General features: G+C 47.3%; 1 protein-coding gene and 1 pseudogene across 5 annotated transcripts; both read right to left on the bottom strand.

The window, feature by feature from the left end:
* Positions 1–6,487: 6,487 nt before the first annotated feature.
* Positions 6,488–7,902, bottom strand: LOC121844926. Of its 5 annotated transcripts, none has more exons than XM_042315453.1 (4): positions 7,759–7,902; positions 7,459–7,590; positions 7,134–7,361; positions 6,488–7,079 (listed from the first exon to the last, which is right to left on the bottom strand). In XM_042315453.1, exons 1-4 carry the CDS (start codon positions 7,900–7,902, stop codon positions 6,774–6,776), a joined length of 810 nt encoding a protein of 269 aa, XP_042171387.1. In that variant the 3' UTR covers positions 6,488–6,773. The 5 variants fall into 5 exon arrangements, with proteins under 5 accessions (XP_042171387.1, XP_042171388.1, XP_042171386.1 ...); XM_042315454.1 differs by having other exon boundaries at positions 6,488–6,821; positions 6,972–7,361; XM_042315452.1 differs by having other exon boundaries at positions 6,488–6,794; positions 6,843–7,361.
* Positions 7,903–8,039: 137 nt separating this feature from the next.
* Positions 8,040–21,679, bottom strand: part of LOC121844925 — a 46,395-nt pseudogene continuing 32,755 nt past the window's right edge.

Here is a 21,679-nt window from a genome sequence, read left to right on the forward strand (position 1 = left end):
TGCTGTTTGTTTGATGCTGTGATGCTGTTTGTTATGATGCTGTTTGTTGTGATGCTGTTTGTTATGATGCTGTTTGTTGTGATGCTGTTTGTTATGATGCTGTTTGTTATGATGCTGTTTGTTGTGATGCTGTTTGTTATGATGCTGTTTGTTGTGATGCTGTTTGTTGTGATGCTGTTTGTTGTGATGCTGTTTGTTGTGATGCTGTTTGTTGTGATGCTGTTTGTTATGATGCTGTTTGTTATGATGCTGTGATGCTGTTTGTTATGATGCTGTTTGTTATGATGCTGTTTGTTGTGATGCTGTTTGTTGTGATGCTGTTTGTGATGCTGTTTGTTATGATGCTGTTTGTTATGATGCTGTTTGTTATGATGCTTTGTTATGATTGTGATGCTGTTTGTTATGATGCTGTTTGTTGTGATGCTGTTTGTTTGATGCTGTTTGTTGTGATGCTGTTTGTTATGATGCTGTTTGTTATGATGCTGTTTGTTATGATGCTGTTTGTTGTGATGCTGTTTGTTATGATGCTGTTTGTTGTGATGCTGTTTGTTGTGATGCTGTTTGTTGTGATGCTGTTTGTTGTGATGCTGTTTGTTGTGATGCTGTTTGTTATGATGCTGTTTGTTGTGATGCTGTTTGTTATGATGCTGTGATGCTGTTTGTTATGATGCTGTTTGTTATGATGCTGTTTGTTTGATGCTGTTTGTTGTGATGCTGTTTGTTATGATGCTGTTTGTGATGCTGTTTGTTATGATGCTGTTTGTTGTGATGCTGTTTGTTATGATGCTGTTTGTTGTGATGCTGTTTGTTATGATGCTGTTTGTTGTGATGCTGTTTGTTGTGATGCTGTGATGCTTTGTTGTGATGCTGTTTGTTGTGATGCTGTTTGTTGTGATGCTGTTTGTTATGATGCTGTTTGTTATGATGCTGTTTGTTGTGATGCTGTTTGTTATGATGCTGTTTGTTGTGATGCTGTTTGTTGTGATGCTGTTTGTTATGATGCTGTGATGCTGTTTGTTATGATGCTGTTTGTTGTGATGCTGTTTGTTTGATGTTGTGATGCTGTTTGTTGTGATGCTGTTTGTTATGATGCTGTTTGTTATGATGCTGTTTGTTGTGATGCTGTTTGTTGTGATGCTGTTTGTTGTGATGCTGTTTGTTGTGATGCTGTTTGTTGTGATGCTGTTTGTTATGATGCTGTTTGTTGTGATGCTGTTTGTTGTGATGTTGTGATGCTGTTTGTTGTGATGCTGTTTGTTGTGATGCTGTTTGTTGTGATGCTGTTTTTGTTGTGATGCTGTTTGTTGTGATGCTGTTTGTTGTGATGCTGTTTGTTGTGATGCTGTTTGTTGTGATGCTGTTTGTTGTGATGCTGTTTGTTGTGATGCTGTTTGTTGTGATGCTGTTTGTTGTGATGCTGTTTGTTGTGATGCTGTTTGTTATGATGCTGTGATGCTGTTTGTTATGATGTTTGTTTGATGTTGTGATGCTGTTTGTTGTGATGCTGTTTGTTGTGATGCTGTTTGTTATGATGCTGTTTGTTGTGATGCTGTTTGTTATGATGCTGTTTGTTATGATGCTGTTTGTTGTGATGCTGTTTGTTGTGATGCTGTTTGTTGTGATGCTGTTTGTTGTGATGCTGTTTGTTGTGATGCTGTTTGTTATGATGCTGTTTGTTGTGATGCCGTTTGTTGTGATGCTGTTTAATCTTCAGGTCATCAGCTATAGTCTCATTAATCTTCTATTCGGCTGAGTCCCCAATGGCACCCTATTCCCAATTGTAGTGCTGTGGGCCCTATTGAACATGAGTGCTCCATATAGGGAACAAGTGGCATTTTGGCAAATTACTTACTGCACAGAGGATAAGATACTAGAACAGACTGATATAGTGATGTCTCCTGTATCTGTAATAATATGGGCATTAGGAATACTGCTGTGCCTTCTGGCTCTCCCATCTAACACTCACCTTCAGGACACAGACTGATATAGTGATGTCTCCTGTAATACTGCAGTGCCTTCTGGCTCTCCCATCTAACACTCACCTTCAGGACACAGACTGATATAGTGATGTCTCCTGTAATACTGCTGTGCCTTCTGGCTCTCCCATCTAACACTCACCTTCAGGACACAGACTGATATAGTGATGTCTCCTGTATCTGTAATAATATGGGCATTAGGAATACTGCTGTGCCTTCTGTCTCTCCCATCTAACACACACCTTCAGGACACAGACTGATATAGCGATGTCTCCTGTAATACTGCTGTGCCTTCTGGCTCTCCCATCTAACACTCACCTTCAGGACACAGACTGATATAGTGATGTCTCCTGTATCTGTAATAATATGGGCATTAGGAATACTGCTGTGCCTTCTGGCTCTCCCATCTAACACTCACCTTCAGGACACAGACTGATATTGTGATGTCTCCTGTAATACTGCTGTGCCTTCTGGCTCTCCCATCTAACACACACCTTCAGGACACAGACTGATATAGTGATGTCTCCTGTAATACTGCTGTGCCTTCTGGCTCTCCCATCTAACACTCACCTTCAGGACACAGACTGATATAGTGATGTCTCCTGTAATACTGCTGTGCCTTCTGGCTCTCCCATCTAACACTCACCTTCAGGACACAGACTGATATAGTGATGTCTCCTGTATCTGTAATAATATGGGCATTAGGAATACTGCTGTGCCTTCTGGCTCTCCCATCTAACACTCACCTTCAGGACACAGACTGATATAGTGATGTCTCCTGTAATACTGCTGTGCCTTCTGGCTCTCCCATCTAACACTCACCTTCAGGACACAGACTGATATAGTGATGTCTCCTGTAATACTGCTGTGCCTTCTGGCTCTCCCATCTAACACTCACCTTCAGGACACAGACTGATATAGTGATGTCTCCTGTATCTGTAATAATATGGGCATTAGGAATACTGCTGTGCCTTCTGGCTCTCCCATCTAACACTCACCTTCAGGACACAGACTGATATAGTGATGTCTCCTGTAATACTGCTGTGCCTTCTGGCTCTCCCATCTAACACTCACCTTCAGGACACAGACTGATATAGTGATGTCTCCTGTAATACTGCTGTGCCTTCTGGCTCTCCCATCTAACACTCACCTTCAGGACACAGACTGATATAGTGATGTCTCTGTATCTGTAATAATATGGGCATTGAATATGTGCCTTCTGGCTCTCCCATCTAACACTCACCTTCAGGACACAGACTGATATAGTGATGTCTCCTGTAATACTGCTGTGCCTTCTGGCTCTCCCATCTAACACTCACCTTCAGGACACAGACTGATATAGTGATGTCTCCTGTATCTGTAATAATATGGGCATAAGGAATACTGCTGTGCCTTCTGGCTCTCCCATCTAACACTCACCTTCAGGACACAGACTGATATAGTGATGTCTCCTGTATCTGTAATAATATGGGCATTAGGAATACTGCTGTGCCTTCTGGCTCTCCCATCTAACACTCACCTTCAGGACACAGACTGATATAGTGATGTCTCCTGTAATACTGCTGTGCCTTCTGGCTCTCCCATCTAACACTCACCTTCAGGACACAGACTGATATAGCGATGTCTCCTGTAATACTGCTGTGCCTTCTGGCTCTCCCATCTAACACTCACCTTCAGGACACAGACTGATATAGTGATGTCTCCTGTAATACTGCTGTGCCTTCTGGCTCTCCCATCTAACACTCACCTTCAGGACACAGACTGATATAGTGATGTCTCCTGTAATACTGCTGTGTCTTCTGTCTCTCCCATCTAACACTCACCTTCAGGACACAGACTGGGGTTCAGGCCTTTCAGCTTTTCTATTCCATGTGGACGAACATCTTCAAATGGGATGGACATTTCTACTCCTCAACTCCACCTGTAAGCACTACTAATTGATTATATGTTGTCAGTTCTGCCTGTGGCTGGTTGGGACGGTCATTGTGTCCTCTCCACCCCTTCCCTCCCTCTCATCTTCCCCTCTCCTCCATTCCCTGGCCCCCCAGAGATAAAGGGTCTCTGGCCCCCCAGAGATAAAGAGTCTCTGGCCCCCAGAGATAAAGGGTCTTTGGCCCCCAGAGATAAAGAGTCTCTGGCCCCCAGAGATAAAGAGTCTCTGGCCCCCATAGATAAAGGGTCTGTGGCCCCCCATAGATAAAGTGTCTCTGTCCCCCCAGAGATAAAGGGTCTGTGCCCCCCAGAGATGAACTGATAAAGGATACCTGGTTGACTTTCGGTTTATAGAGGCTGAGCTAGCTGAGCTAAGCCACTCACTGGCATGGCAAGAATGTTCTCCTCTCCACCCAGAGATAAAGGGTCTCTGGCCCCCCATAGATAAAGGGTCTGTGACCCCCCCATAGATAAAGGGTCTGTGGCCCCCCATAGATAAAGGGTCTGTGACCCCCCCATAGATAAAGGGTCTGTGGCCCCCCTACAGCTGAGCTAAGCCACTCACTGGCATGGCAAGAATGTTCTCGTTTCCACCCATAGATAAAGGGTCTCTGGCCCCCCATAGATAAAGGGTCTGTGACCCCCCCCATAGATAAAGAATGTTCTCGTCTCCACCCATAGATAAAGGGTCTGTGACCCCCCCCATAGATAAAGAATGTTCTCGTCTCCACCCATCAATAAATAATCATTTATTTGACAAAATCATGCAGCTCCATTTCTATCTGATCTTCCCCTTGTACAGCAGGTCACACACAGGAACTCACAACTCTACACGGTACAGTATTATGGTGACAGGTTATCCGTCATGGTATTTACCGTGAGCTCGCTATTCAACGTTCATTACGTGAGTCAAATATCAGGACCCACTTCTTATGTAAGCAGCTGTCCATGATCTGTTATTGCAATGGTTTCACATTATTCTGTATAACAAGTAAGAAAGAGATATATATTTTATAGTTGTAAATGACATGGGAATGAAAGTAGGCGATGGTTTGATGATTGAGCGCCATTTTAAAACCCATTATTGTATAATAGAACAGGAGAAAATCTCACGGCTGGTGTACATACTGTAGCCTTCTCCCCGTTAACAGCTGCTACTGGTTACGAACTAGGCCAAACCGCTTCAGTTTATTTAAGTACTTATTAACTTTATTTACAAATAACTTTATTGGCATATTGATGTGAAACAAAATGGAGCAGGCTTGTATGTTGTTGTTGTCACTTAACATAATTATATTCCATGAGTCCCTGAATGAGTATTGCTTCAGCATCAATCAGAATGAGTCTGTTTCCCAAATGTAACACTAAGCCCTATATAGTGCACTACTTTTGGCTCAAAGCACTATGGGCCGTTACCTGATTAATAAAACACAGGTGAGGATGAAAGAAGCAGATGACCCAGTATTATTTAATCAGTATTCTGGGCCGATGGTCTGTAATTTGAAGCCCACAACATATAAATACTATAGAGTATTCTGGGCTGATGGTCTGTAATTTACACTGAAGCCCACAACATATAAATACTATAGAGTATTCTGGGCTGATGGTCTGTAAATTTACACTGAAGCCCACAACATATAAATACTATAGAGTATTCTGGGCTGATGGTCTGTAAATTTACACTGAAGCCCACAACATATAAATACTATAGAGTATTCTGGGCTGATGGTCTGTAAATTTACACTGAAGCCCACAACATATAAATACTATAGAGTATTCTGGGCTGATGGTCTGTAAATTTACACCGAAGCCCACAACATATAAATACTATAGAGTATTCTGGGCTGATGGTCTGTAAATTTACACTGAAGCCCACAACATATAAATACTATAGAGTATTCTGGGCTGATGGTCTGTAAATTTACACTGAAGCCCACAACATATAAATACTATAGAGTATTCTGGGCTGATGGTCTGTAAATTTACACTGAAGCCCACAACATATAAATACTATAGAGTATTCTGGGCTGATGGTCTGTAAATTTACACTGAAGCCCAAAACACATAAATACTATAGAGTATTCTGGGCTGATGGTCTGTAAATTTACACTGAAGCCCAAAACACATAAACACTATAGAGATGCGTCTTCATGAAGTCATCTTAAACCTAGACAAAACATTTTGGTTGTGACAAAGATCAATCTTACGTCGTCTTTATTTCTTAAACTTTTCATTAAACTTGCATAATAAACATGCAATGAAACATATTGAATTTTTCTGAGATGTTTGGTAGAACTTGTATATAAAGAGTTAACTCTGTTGCTGGATTGCATAAGAGCAGTACCCCCCCTTCCCCTCCACCCCCCCCTTCCCCTCTCCTCCCTCCAAAAAACCTGCTAAAAGAACAATTGGGGAGAGAACAGTGTCCAGAGCTCCATATGAAGAAGACCCCATATTCTCCTTCTCTCATCCTTCTCTCTCTCTCCCTCCTTCACCCTCCCTCCTTATCTCTCTCTCTCCCTCCCTCTCCCCCTCCCTCCTTCTCTCTCTCTTTCTCTCCCTCCCTCTTTCACTCTCTCTTTCTCTCTCCCCCTCCCTCCCTCTCTCCCTCCTTCACTCTCTATCATCCTTCCTCCTTGTCTTATCTCCAACACACACTCCGTCCACGCTGTCTCCGAGACACACCACTCACACACACACACACACAGCCTCCCATCGTTATGTCAGAAACATCAGCCCCCGTGTATCAGTCTCCACATGATGTGCTGACGTGTTGCTGACGTGTTGCTGACGTGTTGCTGATGCCTTCCTCTTCCCTCCATCTTGCATAGCTCTGCTCAGACCCGGTAAGGCACTGTTCCCTCATCATGTCCCGCCTCGGTCCACCCTCTCCATCCGCTGGGCCTCCTGTATGTACTGTACTGTACTGTCCACCCTCTCCATCTGCTGGGCCTCCTGTATGTACTGTACAGTACTGTCCACCCTCTCCATCTGCTGGCCCTCCTGTATGTACTGTACTGTACTGTCCACCCTCTCCATCTGCTGGCCCTTCATCTCCTGTATGTACTGTACTGTACTGTCCACCCTCTCCATCTGCTGGCCCTTCATCTCCTGTATGTACTGTACTGTACTGTCCACCCTCTCCATCTGCTGGCCCTTCATCTCCTGTATGTACTGTACTGTACTGTCCACCCTCTCCATCTGCTGGCCCTTCATCTCCTGTATGTACTGTACAGTACTGTCCACCCTCTCCATCTGCTGGGCCTCCTGTATGTACTGTACTGTACTGTCCACCCTCTCCATCTGCTGGCCCTTCATCTCCTGTATGTACTGTACAGTACTGTCCACCCTCTCCATCTGCTGGCCCTTCATCTCCTGTATGTACTGTACTGTACTGTCCACCCTCTCCATCTGCTGGCCCTTCATCTCCTGTATGTACTGTACTGTACTGTACTGTCCACCCTCTCCATCCGCTGGCCCTTCATCTCCTGTATGTACTGTACTGTCCACCCTCTCCATCTGCTGGGCCTCCTGTATGTACTGTACTGTCCACCCTCTCCATCTGCTGGCCCTTCATCTCCTGTATGTACTGTACTGTACTGTCCACCCTCTCCATCTGCTGGGCATCTCCTGTATGTACTGTACTGTCCACCCTCTCCATCTGCTGGCCCTTCATCTCCGGGGGATAGAGAGGGGGAGGGGAGAGAGGGGAGGAAAGGAAGGGAAGGGGAGGAGGGGGGAGGGAAGGGGGGGGAGGGGGGATAGAGAGGGGGGGAGGGGAGGAGGGGGAGGGAGGAAAGGAGGGGAGGGAAGGGGGGGAGGGGGGAGGGAGGGTAGGGAAGGGGGGAGGTATGTACTGTACTGTACTGTCCACCCTGTCATTCCTGAGGCGTAGATTTATTCGTCCCACAAAGCAGTTTGGTTTTAGTCTTTTTCCCCTCCTTTTCTTCAGCGTACCCCCCCATCTCCTCCAATAATTTAGTTTGCTTGTCATCAATGTGGAATTATTAAAAGCAAATGTATAGATGAAGCATTAAGTCCTCAAAGTCAAAACACAGCCCTGTGTTCCAAACGCACCCAGGAAGGACATTATACAGTTGAATAATCATCGTCATTATATTATTATGTACAGTGTCTGGAAAGCTTTCCAAACAGCGTGTGGGGGGGGGGCTAGCTGACGAAGGAAGGTGACGAAACAGCCCCTTTCACATTGATCAGTAAGAAAGGACGAGTCTCTGCATCTGGATCAATAGATCAGCTGATCAGTAGTCAGTTGAATTGATCAGTTGATTCATGAATCAGTTGAGCTGGTCTTCGTATTGTTTGCGGAAACAGTCTCCGGCAGGGAAGAATTCCCAACACCGCTCCTGGTACATCTTCCACACATACGACTCCTGGAGACGGGGGGAGAAGGGGGAGGGGGATAGAGAGGGGGAGGGAGGGAAGGGGGGGGGAGGGAGGGAAGGGGAGGGAGGGAGGGAGGGAGGGAGGGAGGGGGGAGGGAGGGAGGGAGGGAGGGAGGGAGGGAGGGAGGGAGGGAGGGAGGGGGAGGGGGAGGGGGGGAGGGAGGGAGGGGGGGGGAGGGGAGGGAGGGGGAGGGAGGGGGGGGGGGGGGGGGGAGGGAGGGAGGGAGGGAGGGAAGGGGGGGAGGGGGGAGGGGGAGGGAGGGGGGGGGAGGGGGAGGGAGGGATGGACGGGGGGAGGGAGGGGAGGATAGAGAGGGAAGGGGGGGGGGATAGGGGGAGGAAGGGAGGGGGGGGAGGAAAGGGAGGGAAGGGGGGGAGGGAGGGTAGGGAAGGGGGGGGGAGGGAGGGGGGGAGGGGGGGGGGGAGGGTAGGGAAGGAGGGAGGGGGAGGAAAGGAAGGGAGGGAGGGAAGGGGGAGGAAAGGGAGGGGTATCAGACAGTTGATTTAATATATAACAAGTATAATATAATAATACCTCTACAGTACCTCTACATTCCCTCTACATTACCTCTATATTACCTCTATATTACCTCTACAGTCACAAGTCAATGGTCTCTCTACTAACATACAGTAACTTCACTAAGGTGCAATGAACCTTATAACCTGCACAAATGAGGCCTTCGGCATCTGGAGATTTGCCTTTTTTGGAGTCTTCGTATGTGTTGTAGTCATTTCCCTGAGGTTAAATGGTTCTCTTTCTGGTTTGTAGTCATTTCCCTGACGTCAAATTATTCTCTTTTCTACAAATCTAAGTGTGTGTTCAGAGAGTGACAGGGCATAATGCTGGTGATGAGAGGATACAGGTGTTTTCTCCTCTGAGACGCAGAGCAGAGCTAACGCCCTGGGGAGGAATACCATTGTTGTGTGAGTAGTGATGGGAGGGAAACGTCTATTTTGTGTCCTAAAATCACACCCTATTCCCTTTATAGTGCACTACATTTGACTAGGGCCCTATAAACCCTATGGACACTATGGACCCCATAGACCATATGGACCCTATAGACCCTATAGACCCTATGGGCCCTATGGACCCGATGGACCCTATAGACCCTATGGACCCTATAGACCCTATAGACCCTATGGGCCCTATGGACCCTATAGACCCTATGGACCCTATAAACCCTATGGACCCTATAGACCCTATGGACACTATGAACCCTATAGACCCTATGGACCCTATAGACCATATAGACCCTATGGGCCCTATGAACCCTATGGGCCCTATGAACCCTGGTCAAAAGGAGTGCACTACATCGGGAAAAGGGGGCCATTTGAGGTGTAAACCTGAGACTTACCTGGCCTGTGTGCTCTGTTTCATCTTTGTTAATGAGATACATCACAAAGAAGCTGGAGAACAAAAAGGGATGAAAAACAGGAAGACATTTAGAGTTAACATCACTTCAGACAGATAGTTTCATACCCCATCACAAACCCAACAGGAAGACATTTAGAGTTAACATCACTTCAGACAGATAGTTTCATACCCCATCACAAACCCAACAGGAAGACATTTAGAGTTAACATCACTTCAGACAGATAGTTTCATACCCCATCACAAACCCAACAGGAAGACATTTAGAGTTAACATCACTTCAGACAGATAGTTTCATACCCCATCACAAACCCAACAGGGAGACATTTAGAGTTAACATCACTTCAGACAGATAGTTTCATACCCCATCACAAACCCAACAGGGAGACATTTAGAGTTAACATCACTTCAGACAGATAGTTTCATACCCCATCACAAACCCAACAGGGAGACATTTAGAGTTAACATCACTTCAGACAGATAGTTTCATACCCCATCACAAACCCAACAGGGAGACATTTAGAGTTAACATCACTTCAGACAGATAGTTTCATACCCCATCACAAACCCAACAGGGAGACATTTAGAGTTAACATCACTTCAGACAGATAGTTTCACATCACAAACCCAACAGGTTAACATCACTTCAGACAGATAGTTTCATACCCCATCACAAACCCAACAGGGAGACATTTAGAGTTAACATCACTTCAGACAGATAGTTTCATACCCCATCACAAACCCAACAGGGAGACATTTAGAGTTAACATCACTTCAGACAGATAGTTTCACATCACAAACCCAACAGGGAGACATTTAGAGTTAACATCACTTCACAAAGACAGACATTTAGTTAACATCACTTCAGACAGATAGTTTCACATCACAAACCCAACAGGGAGACATTTAGAGTTAACATCACTTCAGACAGATAGTTTCATACCCCATCACAAACCCAACAGGGAGACATTTAGAGTTAACATCACTTCAGACAGATAGTTTCATACCCCATCACAAACCCAACAGGAAGACATTTAGAGTTAACATCACTTCAGACAGATAGTTTCACATCACAAACCCAACAGGGAGACATTTAGAGTTAACATCACTTCAGACAGATAGTTTCACATCACAAACCCAACAGGGAGACATTTAGAGTTAACATCACTTCAGACAGATAGTTTCATACCCCATCACAAACCCAACAGGGAGACATTTAGAGTTAACATCACTTCAGACAGATAGTTTCACATCACAAACCCAACAGGGAGACATTTAGAGTTAACATCACTTCAGACAGATAGTTTTCATCACAAACCCATCACAAACAGACAGATAGTTTCAACAGGGAGACATTTAGAGTTAACATCACTTCAGACAGATAGTTTCACATCACAAACCCAACAGGAAGACATTTAGAGTTAACATCACTTCAGACAGATAGTTTCATACCCCATCACAAACCCAACAGGGAGACATTTAGAGTTAACATCACTTCAGACAGATAGGTTCATACCCCATCACAAACCCAACAGGAAGACATTTAGAGTTAACATCACTTCAGACAGACAGCTGACAGATCGTTCAACTTTCCTATCGCATCACAAACCCCAAATAGAAGCTTTTGTTACTCCATTGTTTGGTAACAAAGTCGACAACCCCTGTACAGCCTCTAAAACATGGTTAAACCATCATTAAGATCTCACGGATGGTCAGTCCTCCAGAGCTCTGTCTAGGAATTTGAGAGAGGTTCCATCTCTCCAGCCAAATCCCTCATCTTTATACCAGAAACAGTAATGCAACATAGAGACAAGCTGTTATGTACCAGAAAGACTTTAGAAAAGGGGACAAAACAAGGATGTCCCCTCTCCCCTCTCCTCTTCACTCTAGCGGTTCTGCCCCCTCTCCCCTCTCCTTTTCACTCTAGCGGTTCTGCTCCCTCTCCCCTCTCCTCTTCACTCTAGCGGTTCTGCCCCCTCTCCCCACTCCTTTTCACTCTAGACGGTTCTGCCCCCTCTCCCCACTCCTTTTCACTCTAGCGGTTCTGCCCCCTCTCCCCACTCCTTTTCACTCTAGCGGTTCTGCCCCCAAACCCCCTCTCCCCACTCCTTTTCACTCTAGCGGTTCTGCCCCCTCTCCCCTCTCCCCACTCCTTTTCACTCTAGCGGTTCTGCCCCCTCTCCCCACTCCTTTTCACTCCAGCGGTTCTGCCCCCTCTCCCCACTCCTTTTCACTCTAGCGGTTCTGCCCCCTCTCCCCACTCCTTTTCACTCTAGCGGTTCTGCCCCCTCTCCCCACTCCTTTTCACTCAGCGGTTCTGCCCCCTCTCCCCACTCCTTTTCACTCTAGCGGTTCTGCCCCCTCTCCCCACTCCTTTTCACTCTAGCGGTTCTGCCCCCTCTCCCCACTCCTTTTCACTCTAGCGGTTCTGCCCCCTCTCCCCCTCCTTTTCACTCTAGCGGTTCTGCCCCCTCTCCCCACTCCTTTTCACTCCAGCGGTTCTGCCCCCTCCTTTTCCCCACTCCTTTTCACTCCAGTGGTTCTGCCCCCTCTCCTTTTCACTCTAGCGGTTCTGCCCCCTCTCCTTTTCACTCTAGCGGTTCTGCCCCCCCTCTCCTTTTCACTCTAGCGGTTCTGTCCCCTCTCCTTTTCACTCTAGCGGTTCTGCCCCCTCTCCCCACTCCTTTTCACTCCAGCGGTTCTGTCCCCCGGTTCTCCCCCTCTCCTTTTCACTCTAGCGGTTCTGCCCCCCCTCTCCTTTTCACTCTAGCGGTTCTGCCCCCTCTCCTTTTCACTCTAGCGGTTCTGCCCCCTCTCCTTTTCACTCTAGCGGTTCTGCCCCCTCTCCTTTTCACTCTAGCGGTTCTGCCCCCTCTCCTTTTCACTCTAGCGGTTCTGCTCCCCTCTCCTTTTCACTCTAGCGGTTCTGCCCCCTCTCCCCACTCCTTTTCACTCTAGCGGTTCTGCCCCCTCTCCCCACTCCTTTTCACTCTAGCGGTTCTGCCCCCTCTCCCCACTCCCTTTCACTCTGACAGACTCTGGACACTGACTGGAGATAACAGGGTGGACTTATGTCTCTGACACTCTGGAAACTGACTGGAGATGACGGGGGGGACATATGTCTCTGACAGACTCTGGACACTGACTGGAGAAGACAGGGGGGACATATGTCTCTGACAGACTCTGGACACTGACTGGAGAAGACAGAGGGGACATATGTCTCTGACAGACTCTGGACACTGACTGGAGAAGACAGAGGGGACATATGTCTCTGACAGACTCTGGACACTGACTGGAGATAACAGGGGGACATATGTCTCTGACACTCTGGACACTGACTGGAGATGACAGGGGGACATATGTCTCTGACAGACTCTGGACACTGACTGGAGAAGACAGGGGGACATATGTCTCTGACAGACTCTGGACACTGACTGGAGATGACAGGGGGACATATGTCTCTGACAGACTCTGGACACTGACTGGAGAAGACAGGGGGACATATGTCTCTGACAGACTCTGGACACTGACTGGAGATGACAGGGGGACATATGTCTCTGACAGACTCTGGACACTGACTGGAGAAGACAGGGGGGACATATCTCTGACAGACTCTGGACACTGACTGGAGAAGACAGGGGGACATATGTCTCTGACAGACTCTGGACACTGACTGGAGAAGACAGAGGGGACATATGTCTCTGACAGACTCTGGACACTGACTGGAGATGACAGGGGGACATATGTCTCTGACAGACTCTGGACACTGACTGGAGATGACAGGGGGACATATGTCTCTGACAGACTCTGGACACTGACTGGAGATGACAGGGGGACATATGTCTCTGACAGACTCTGGACACTGACTGGAGATGACAGGGGGACATATGTCTCTGACAGACTCTGGACACTGACTGGAGATGACAGGGGGGACATATGTCTCTGACAGACTCTGGACACTGACTGGAGAAGACAGAGGGGACGTATGTCTCTGACAGACTCTGGACACTGACTGGAGATGACATGGGGGGACATATGTCTCTACTCACAGATAGTTGGCCAAGTTGTGCTCCTGCAGGGTGTGGGTTTCAAAGCCATGAGGTACTGTGTCAAAGTAGTCGTTTCCTATTCCGCAGATGAAGCATTTGGTCTGCAGGAGAAAGAAAAGTCTGTATGTGATGCTGCCAGCCGACCTCATCTCTCTACATGTCTCTCAACACAGGGGCAACACGGCTCAGATTCATCTCATTTTGAATTTCCAACACCAGTATTTAAGTCTATAACCAAATTCTATAATGAGGGAAGACACAGATCCAGAGCATCAGACTGTATAAGACAGTCGGTTCTCCAACATCTCCTCTGGTCCCTAGACGTTCTCCAACCTCTCCTCAGGACCCCCAGACGTTCTCCAACGTCTCCTCAGGACCCTAGACGCTCTCCAACCTAGACACTCTCCTCAGGACCGCCAGACGTTCTCCAACCTCTCCTCTGGTCCCTAGACGTTCTCCAACCTCTCCTCAGGACCCCCAGACGTTCTCCAACGTCTCCTCAGGTCCCAAAACGTTCTCCAACCTATCCTCTGGTCCCTAGACATTCTCCAATGTCTCCTCAGGTCCCAAGACGTTCTCCAACCTCCCCTCTGGTCCCCAGACGTTCTCCAACTTCTCCTCTGGTTCCTAGACGTTCTCCAACCTCTCCTCGGGTCCCTAGACGTTCTCCAACCTCTCCTCAAGACCCCATATGTTCTCCAACCTCTCCCCAGGATCTCCAGACGTTCTCCAACCTCTCCTCAGGTCCCCAGACGTTCTCCAACCTCTCCTCAGGTCCCTAGAGGTTCTCCAACCTCTCCTCAGGTCCCCAGACATTCTCCAACATCTCCTCAGGACCCCTAACAGTTCCATGTATTTAACTATTCCACAGCTAACTCACCTGATTCAACTTGTCCACTAATCATCAAGCCCCTTTCACTAGGTCAATCAGGTGAGATAGTTCAGAGATACAACTAAATAGTGAAAGGTCTGGGGGGGGGTCCCAATGAGAGGTTAGAGAACTCCTGGTGTCTGATACCAGTTATGATTTTCCTGTCAGATGAGTTAGTTTTAACATAACCAGTCAAGAGCCCTTCAGCTGACAACACAATCAATCATTGCTGCTTTACCTCTCCTCCCTACGACTAGGAGTCATCCAGCCCTAGTGTCCATGGATGCTTTCCCAAACGGCACCCTAATCCCTATGTAGCGCACTACTTTTGATTATGGAAAGTAGATTATGAAAGTAGTGCACTATAAAGGGAATAGGGTGTTATTTGGGATGCATACATATTCATACACACTGTTCAGCATGCAGATTGGTCCTGCAGGCTATCATTGTCCCGACTCTCTCTCTCCTGTTTAGCCATGGGCTAACAATGTCTTGAGGATACTAGTGTCCTGTAACAGTAATCCTGAACATCCCATAATATTATCTCCCCTTTAGCTGTTGAGTAACATCTGAACTTAGTTCCTCCAGTGTTCTTCCGAGGACGAGCTGTTGATCCTCATCAGAGACACTGTTTGTTGTTGTTGTCCTCAGACAACCCTCTGAGAGATCAGCCACCATATCAGCCAGACTCCCTGTCTTGTCTCATCGCTGTAACTCTCCAACAGGCTTGGAAGATGTTGAAGGTAGAGTTTTGAGTCCTGCCCGAAACATGACCCGCCAAGCTGCTTCTTAACACACTGCCCGCTTAATCCGGAAGCCATCAATGTGTCAGAGGAAACACTGTTCAACTGACGACCGGGGTCAGCTTGCAGGCGCCCGGTCCGCCACAAGGTGTTGCTAGAACGAGATGAGCCAAGTAAAGCCCCCCCGGCCAAACCCTCCCCTAACCCAGACGACGCTGAGCCAAACCCTCCCCTAACCCGGACGATGCTGGGCCAAACCCTCCCCTAACCCGGAAGACGCTGGGCCAAACCCTCCCCTAACCCGGAAGAAGCTGGGCCAAACCCTCCCCTAATCCGGAAGAAGCTGGGCCAAACCCTCCCCTAACCCGGACGACGCTGAGCCAAACCCTCCCTTAACCCGGGATGCTGCTGGGCCAAGCCCTCTCCTAACCCCCGGAAGACGCTGGGCCAAACCCTCCCCTAACCCGGAAGACGCTGGGCCAAACCCTCCCTAACCCGGAAGACGCTGGGCCAAACCCTCCCCTAACCCGGAAGACGCTGGGCCAAACCCTGCCAAACCCCCTAACCCGGAAGACGCTGGGCCAAACCCTCCCTAACCCGGACGACGCTGGGCCAAACCCTCCCCTAACCCGGAAGACGCTGGGCCAAACCCTCCCCTAACCCGGAAGACGCTGGGCCAAACCCTCCCCTAACCCGGACGATGCTGGGCCAAACCCTCCCCTAACCCGGACGACGCTGAGCCAAACCCTCCCTAACCCGGACGACGCTGGGCCAAACCCTCCCCTAACCCAGACGACGCTGGGCCAAACCCTCCCTAACCCGGACGACGCTGGGCCAAACCCTCCCCTAACCCGGACGACGCTGGGCCAAACCCTCCCCTAACCCAGACGACGCTGGGCCAAACCCTCCCCTGGGCCAAACCCTCCCCTAACCCGGACGACGCTGGGCCAAACCCTCCCCTAACCCGGACGACGCTGGGCAAACCCTCCCCTAACCCGGACGACGCTGGGCCAAACCCTCCCAGCCGATGCGCTGGGCCAAACCCTCCCCTAACCCAGATGACACTGGGCCAAACCCTCTCCCTAACCCAGACGATGCTGGGCTAAACCCTCCCCTAACCCGGACGACGCTGGGCCAAACCCTCCCCTAACCCGGATGACACTGGGCCACACCCTCCCCTAACCCAGACGACGCTGGGCCAAACCCTCCCTAACCCAGCCGATGCTGGGCCAATTGTGCACCGCCCTATGGGACTCCAGGTCACGGCCGGTCGTGACACAGTCAGGGATCGAACCCCAGGCTGTAGTGACGCCGCAACACAGCGATGCAGTGCCTTAGCCGCTGAGACACTTGAGAGGCCATGACTAACTGTTAAACTAGGATTGTCTCTGTTTCTGCACTGTGGGAATATGACTAACTGTTTTCACAATGACACATTCCCAGTCTCTGTTTTCTCAGCGTTGTGGGAATATGAAGACCTGTTTAACTAGTCTCTGTTTCAGCGTTGTGGGGATATGAAGACCTGTTTAACTAGTCTCTGTTTCAGCGTTGTGGGAATATGAAGACCTGTTTAACTAGTCTCTGTTTCAGCGTTGTGGGGATATGACTACCTGTTTAACTAGTCTCTGTTTCAGCGTTGTGGGGATATGACTACCTGTTTAACTAGTCTCTGTTTCAGCGTTGTGGGGATATGACTCTGTTTCAGCGTTGTGGGGATATGAACCTGTTTAACTAGTCTCTGTTTCAGCGTTGTGGGGATATGACTACCTGTTTAACTAGTCTCTGTTTCAGCGTTGTGGGGATATGACTACCTGTTTAACTAGTCTCTGTTTCAGCGTTGTGGGGATATGACTACCTGTTTAACTAGTCTCTGTTTCAGCGTTGTGGGGATATGGGGACTATGAGCGTTGTGGGGATATGAAGACCTGTTTAACTAGTCTCTGTTTCAGCGTTGTGGGGATAATATGACTAGCCTGTTTAACTAGTCTCTGTTTCAGCGTTGTGGGGATATGACTACCTGTTTAACTAGTCTCTGTTTCAGCGTTGTGGGAATATGACTACCTGTTTAACTAGTCTCTGTTTCAGCGTTGTGGGGATATGACTACCTGTTTAGCGTTGTGGGGATATGACTACCTGTTTAACTAGTCTCTGTTTCAGCGTTGTGGGGATATGAAGACCTGTTTAACTAGTCTCTGTTTCAGCGTTGTGGGGATATGACTACCTGTTTAACTAGTCTCTGTTTCAGCGTTTGTTGGGGATATGACTACCTGTTTAACTAGTCTCTGTTTCAGCGTTGTGGGGATATGACTACCTGTTTAACTAGTCTCTGTTTCAGCGTTGTGGGGATATGAAGACCTGTTTAACTAGTCTCTGTTTCAGCGTTGTGGGGATATGAGACCTGTTTAACTAGTCTCTGTTTCAGCGTTGTGGGGATATATGTTTAACTAGTCTCTGTTTCAGCCTGTTTAACTAGTCTCTGTTTCAGCGTTGTGGGGATATGACTCACCTGTTTAACTAGTCTCTGTTTCAGCGTTGTGGGGATATGACTACCTGTTTAACTAGTCTCTGTTTCAGCGTTGTGGGGATATGACTACCTGTTTAACTAGTCTCTGTTTCAGCGTTGTGGGGATATGACTACCTGTTTAACTAGTCTCTGTTTCAGCGTTGTGGGGATATGACTACCTGTTTAACTAGTCTCTGTTTCAGCGTTGTGGGGATATGAAGACCTGTTTAACTAGTCTCTGTTTCACCTGTTTAACTAGTCTCTGTTTCAGCGTTGTGGGGATATGACTACCTGTTTAACTAGTCTCTGTTTCAGCGTTGTGGGGATATGACTACCTGTTTAACTAGTCTCTGTTTCAGCGTTGTGGGGATATGAAGACCTGTTTAACTAGTCTCTGTTTCAGCGTTGTGGGGATATGACTACCTGTTTAACTAGTCTCTGTTTCAGCGTTGTGGGGATATGACTACCTGTTTAACTAGTCTCTGTTTCAGCGTTGTGGGGATATGACTACCTGTTTAACTAGTCTCTGTTTCAGCGTTGTGGGGATATGACTACCTGTTTAACTAGTCTCTGTTTCAGCGTTGTGGGGATATGAAGACCTGTTTAACTAGTCTCTGTTTCAGCGTTGTGGGGATATGACTACCTGTTTAACTAGTCTCTGTTTCAGCGTTGTGGGGATATGACTACCTGTTTAACTAGTCTCTGTTTCAGCGTTGTGGGGATATGACTACCTGTTTAACTAGTCTCTGTTTCAGCGTTGTGGGGATATGACTACCTGTTTAACTAGTTTACCTGTTTAACTAGTCTCTGTTTCAGCGTTGTGGGGATATGTTTAACTACCTGTTTAACTAGTCTCTGTTTCAGCGTTGTGGGGATATGACTACCTGTTTAACTAGTCTCTGTTTCAGCGTTGTGGGGATATGTTGTGGGGATATGACCTGTTTAACTAGTCTCTGTTTCAGCGTTGTGGGGATATGACTACCTGTTTGGGGTTTCAGCGTTGTGGGGATATGACTACCTGTTTAACTAGTCTCTGTTTCAGCTGTTTGTGGGGATATGACTACCTGTTTAACTAGTCTCTGTTTCAGCGTTGTGGGGATATAGACCTGTTTAACTAGTCTCTGTTTCAGCGTTGTGGGGATATGACTACCTGTTTAACTAGTCTCTGTTTCAGCGTTGTGGGGATATGACTACCTGTTTAACTAGTCTCTGTTTCAGCGTTGTGGGGATATGACTACCTGTTTAACTAGTCTCTGTTTCAGCGTTGTGGGGATATGACCTGTTTAACTAGTCTCTGTTTCAGTGGGGATATGACTACCTGTTTAACTAGTCTCTGTTTCAGCGTTGTGGGGATATGACTACCTGTTTAACTAGTCTCTGTTTCGTTGTGGGGATATGACTACCTGTTTAACTAGTCTCTGTTTCAGCGTTGGGGATATGACTACCTGTTTAACTAGTCTCTGTTTTCTCAGCGTTGTGGGAATATGAAGACCTGTTTAACTAGTCTCTGTTTCAGCGTTGTGGGGATATGACTACCTGTTTAACTAGTCTCTGTTTCAGCGTTGTGGGGATATGACTACCTGTTTAACTAGTCTCTGTTTCAGCGTTGTGGGGATATGACTACCTGTTTAACTAGTCTCTGTTTCAGCGTTGTGGGGATATGAAGACCTGTTTAACTAGTCTCTGTTTCAGCGTTGTGGGGATATGAAGACCTGTTTAACTAGTCTCTGTTTCAGCGTTGTGGGGATATGAAGACCTGTTTAACTAGTCTCTGTTTCAGCGTGGGGATATGAAGACCTGGGGATATGAAGACCTGTTTAACTAGTCTCTGTTTCAGCGTTGTGGGGATATGTTTAACTACCTGTTTGACTAGTCTCTGTTTCAGCGTTGTGGGGATATGAAGACCTGTTTAACTAGTCTCTGTTTCAGCGTTGTGGGGATTTAACTAGTCTCTGTTTCAACTGTGGGGATCTCTGTTTAACTAGTCTCTGTTTCAGCGTTGTGGGGATATGAAGACCTGTTTAACTAGTCTCTGTTTCAGCGTTGTGGGGATATGACTACCTGTTTAACTAGTCTCTGTTTCAGCGTTGTGGGGATATGAAGACCTGTTTAACTAGTCTCTGTTTCAGCGTTGTGGGGATATGAAGACCTGTTTAACTAGTCTCTGTTTCAGCGTTGTGGGGATATGAAGACCTGTTTAACTAGTCTCTGTTTCAGCGTTGTGGGGATATGACTACCTGTTTAACTAGTCTCTGTTTCAGCGTTGTGGGGATATGAAGACCTGTTTAACTAGTCTCTGTTTCAGCGTTGTGGGGATATGACTACCTGTTTAACTAGTCTCTGTCTGTTTAACTAGTCTCTGTTTCTGTTTAACTAGTCGTTGTGGGGATATGACTACCTGTTTAACTAGTCTCTGTTTCAGCGTTGTGGGGATATGACTACCTGTTTAACTAGTCTCTGTTTCAGCGTTGTGGGGATATGAGACCTGTTTGAGTCTCTGTTTCAGCGTTGTGGGGATACCTGTTTAACTAGTCTCTGTTTCAGCGTTGTGGGGATATGACTACCTGTTTAACTAGTCTCTGTTTCAGCGTTGTGGGGATATGACTACCTGTTTAACTAGTCTCTGTTTCAGCGTTGTGGGGATATGACTACCTGTTTAACTAGTCTCTGTTTCAGCGTTGTGGGGATATGACTACCTGTTTAACTAGTCTCTGTTTCAGCGTTGTGGGGATATGACTACCTGTTTAACTAGTCTGTTTCTAGTCTCTGTTTTGGGGATATGACTACCTGTTTAACTAGTCTCTGTTTCAGCGTTGTGGGGATATGACTACCTGTTTAACTAGTCTCTGTTTCAGCGTTGTGGGGATATGACTACCTGTTTAACTAGTCTCTGTTTCAGCGTTGTGGGGATATGACTACCTGTTTAACTAGTCTCTGTTTCAGCGTTGTGGGGATATGACTACCTGTTTAACTAGTCTCTGTTTCAGCGTTGTGGGGATATGACTACCTGTTTAACTAGTCTCTGTTTCAGCGTTGTGGGGATATGACTACCTGTTTGGGGATATATGACTACCTGTTTGAAGACCTGTTTAACTAGTAGTCTCTGTTTCAGCGTTGTGGGGATATGACTACCTGTTTAACTAGTCTCTGTTTCAGCGTTGTGGGGATATGACTACCTGTTTAACTAGTCTCTGTTTCAGCGTTGTGGGGATATGACATCATGTGCTTCGGCAGTTTCTTCCCCCCTGTTGAGACTCTTTATGATGCTGACACACACTGCTGTGTGCTTTGAGTCACACACACACACACCACACACACACACACACACACCACACACACACAGTGTTGTGGGGACACACACACACTCACAGATTCACCACACACACACACACACACACACAGACACACACACACACACACACCACAGGCTCACAGCTCTGAGGACATCTACCTGACATATCCTCCTTCAGACTGACTCCTGCTGACAGTCTCCTCAGTTCTCCAAACGCATCAATTATCAGACCTGGTGGAGAGAGAGAGAAGAAGAACCCAAGGCTCAAAGTTATGAGGACATCTAGACAGTCAGTCCTGTCAGTAAGACTAGACATCATGGGAGACAGAGACAGTCAGTCCTGTCAGTAATACTGGACATCATGGAGACAGAGACAGTCAGTCCTGGACAGACAACACAGCCCAGTCAGTAATACTAGACATCATGGAGACAGAGACAGTCAGTCCTGGACAGACAACACAGCCCAGTCAGTAATACTAGACATCATGGAGACAGAGACAGTCAGTCCTGTCCTGGACAGACAACACAGCCCAGT

Source organism: Oncorhynchus tshawytscha, unplaced genomic scaffold (genome assembly GCF_018296145.1).
Source record: "Oncorhynchus tshawytscha isolate Ot180627B unplaced genomic scaffold, Otsh_v2.0 Un_contig_3117_pilon_pilon, whole genome shotgun sequence".
NCBI lineage: Eukaryota > Metazoa > Chordata > Actinopteri > Salmoniformes > Salmonidae > Oncorhynchus > Oncorhynchus tshawytscha.

What these genes read in the sequence shown, in the direction of transcription:
- LOC121844926 (XM_042315450.1), bottom strand. Translation starts at nt 7,902, where the DNA reads ATGACAAGCAAACTAAATTATTGGAGGAGATGGGGGGGTACGCTGAAG. An exon ending in ACAGTACAGTACAGTACATA is followed by an intron (nt 7,591 to 7,758) that starts CCTCCCCCCTTC and finishes CCTCTCTATCCC; the next exon opens with CCGGAGATGAAGGGCCAGCA. An exon ending in GCCAGCAGATGGAGAGGGTG is followed by an intron (nt 7,362 to 7,458) that starts GACAGTACAGTA and finishes GAGGGTGGACAG; the next exon opens with TACAGTACAGTACAGTACAT.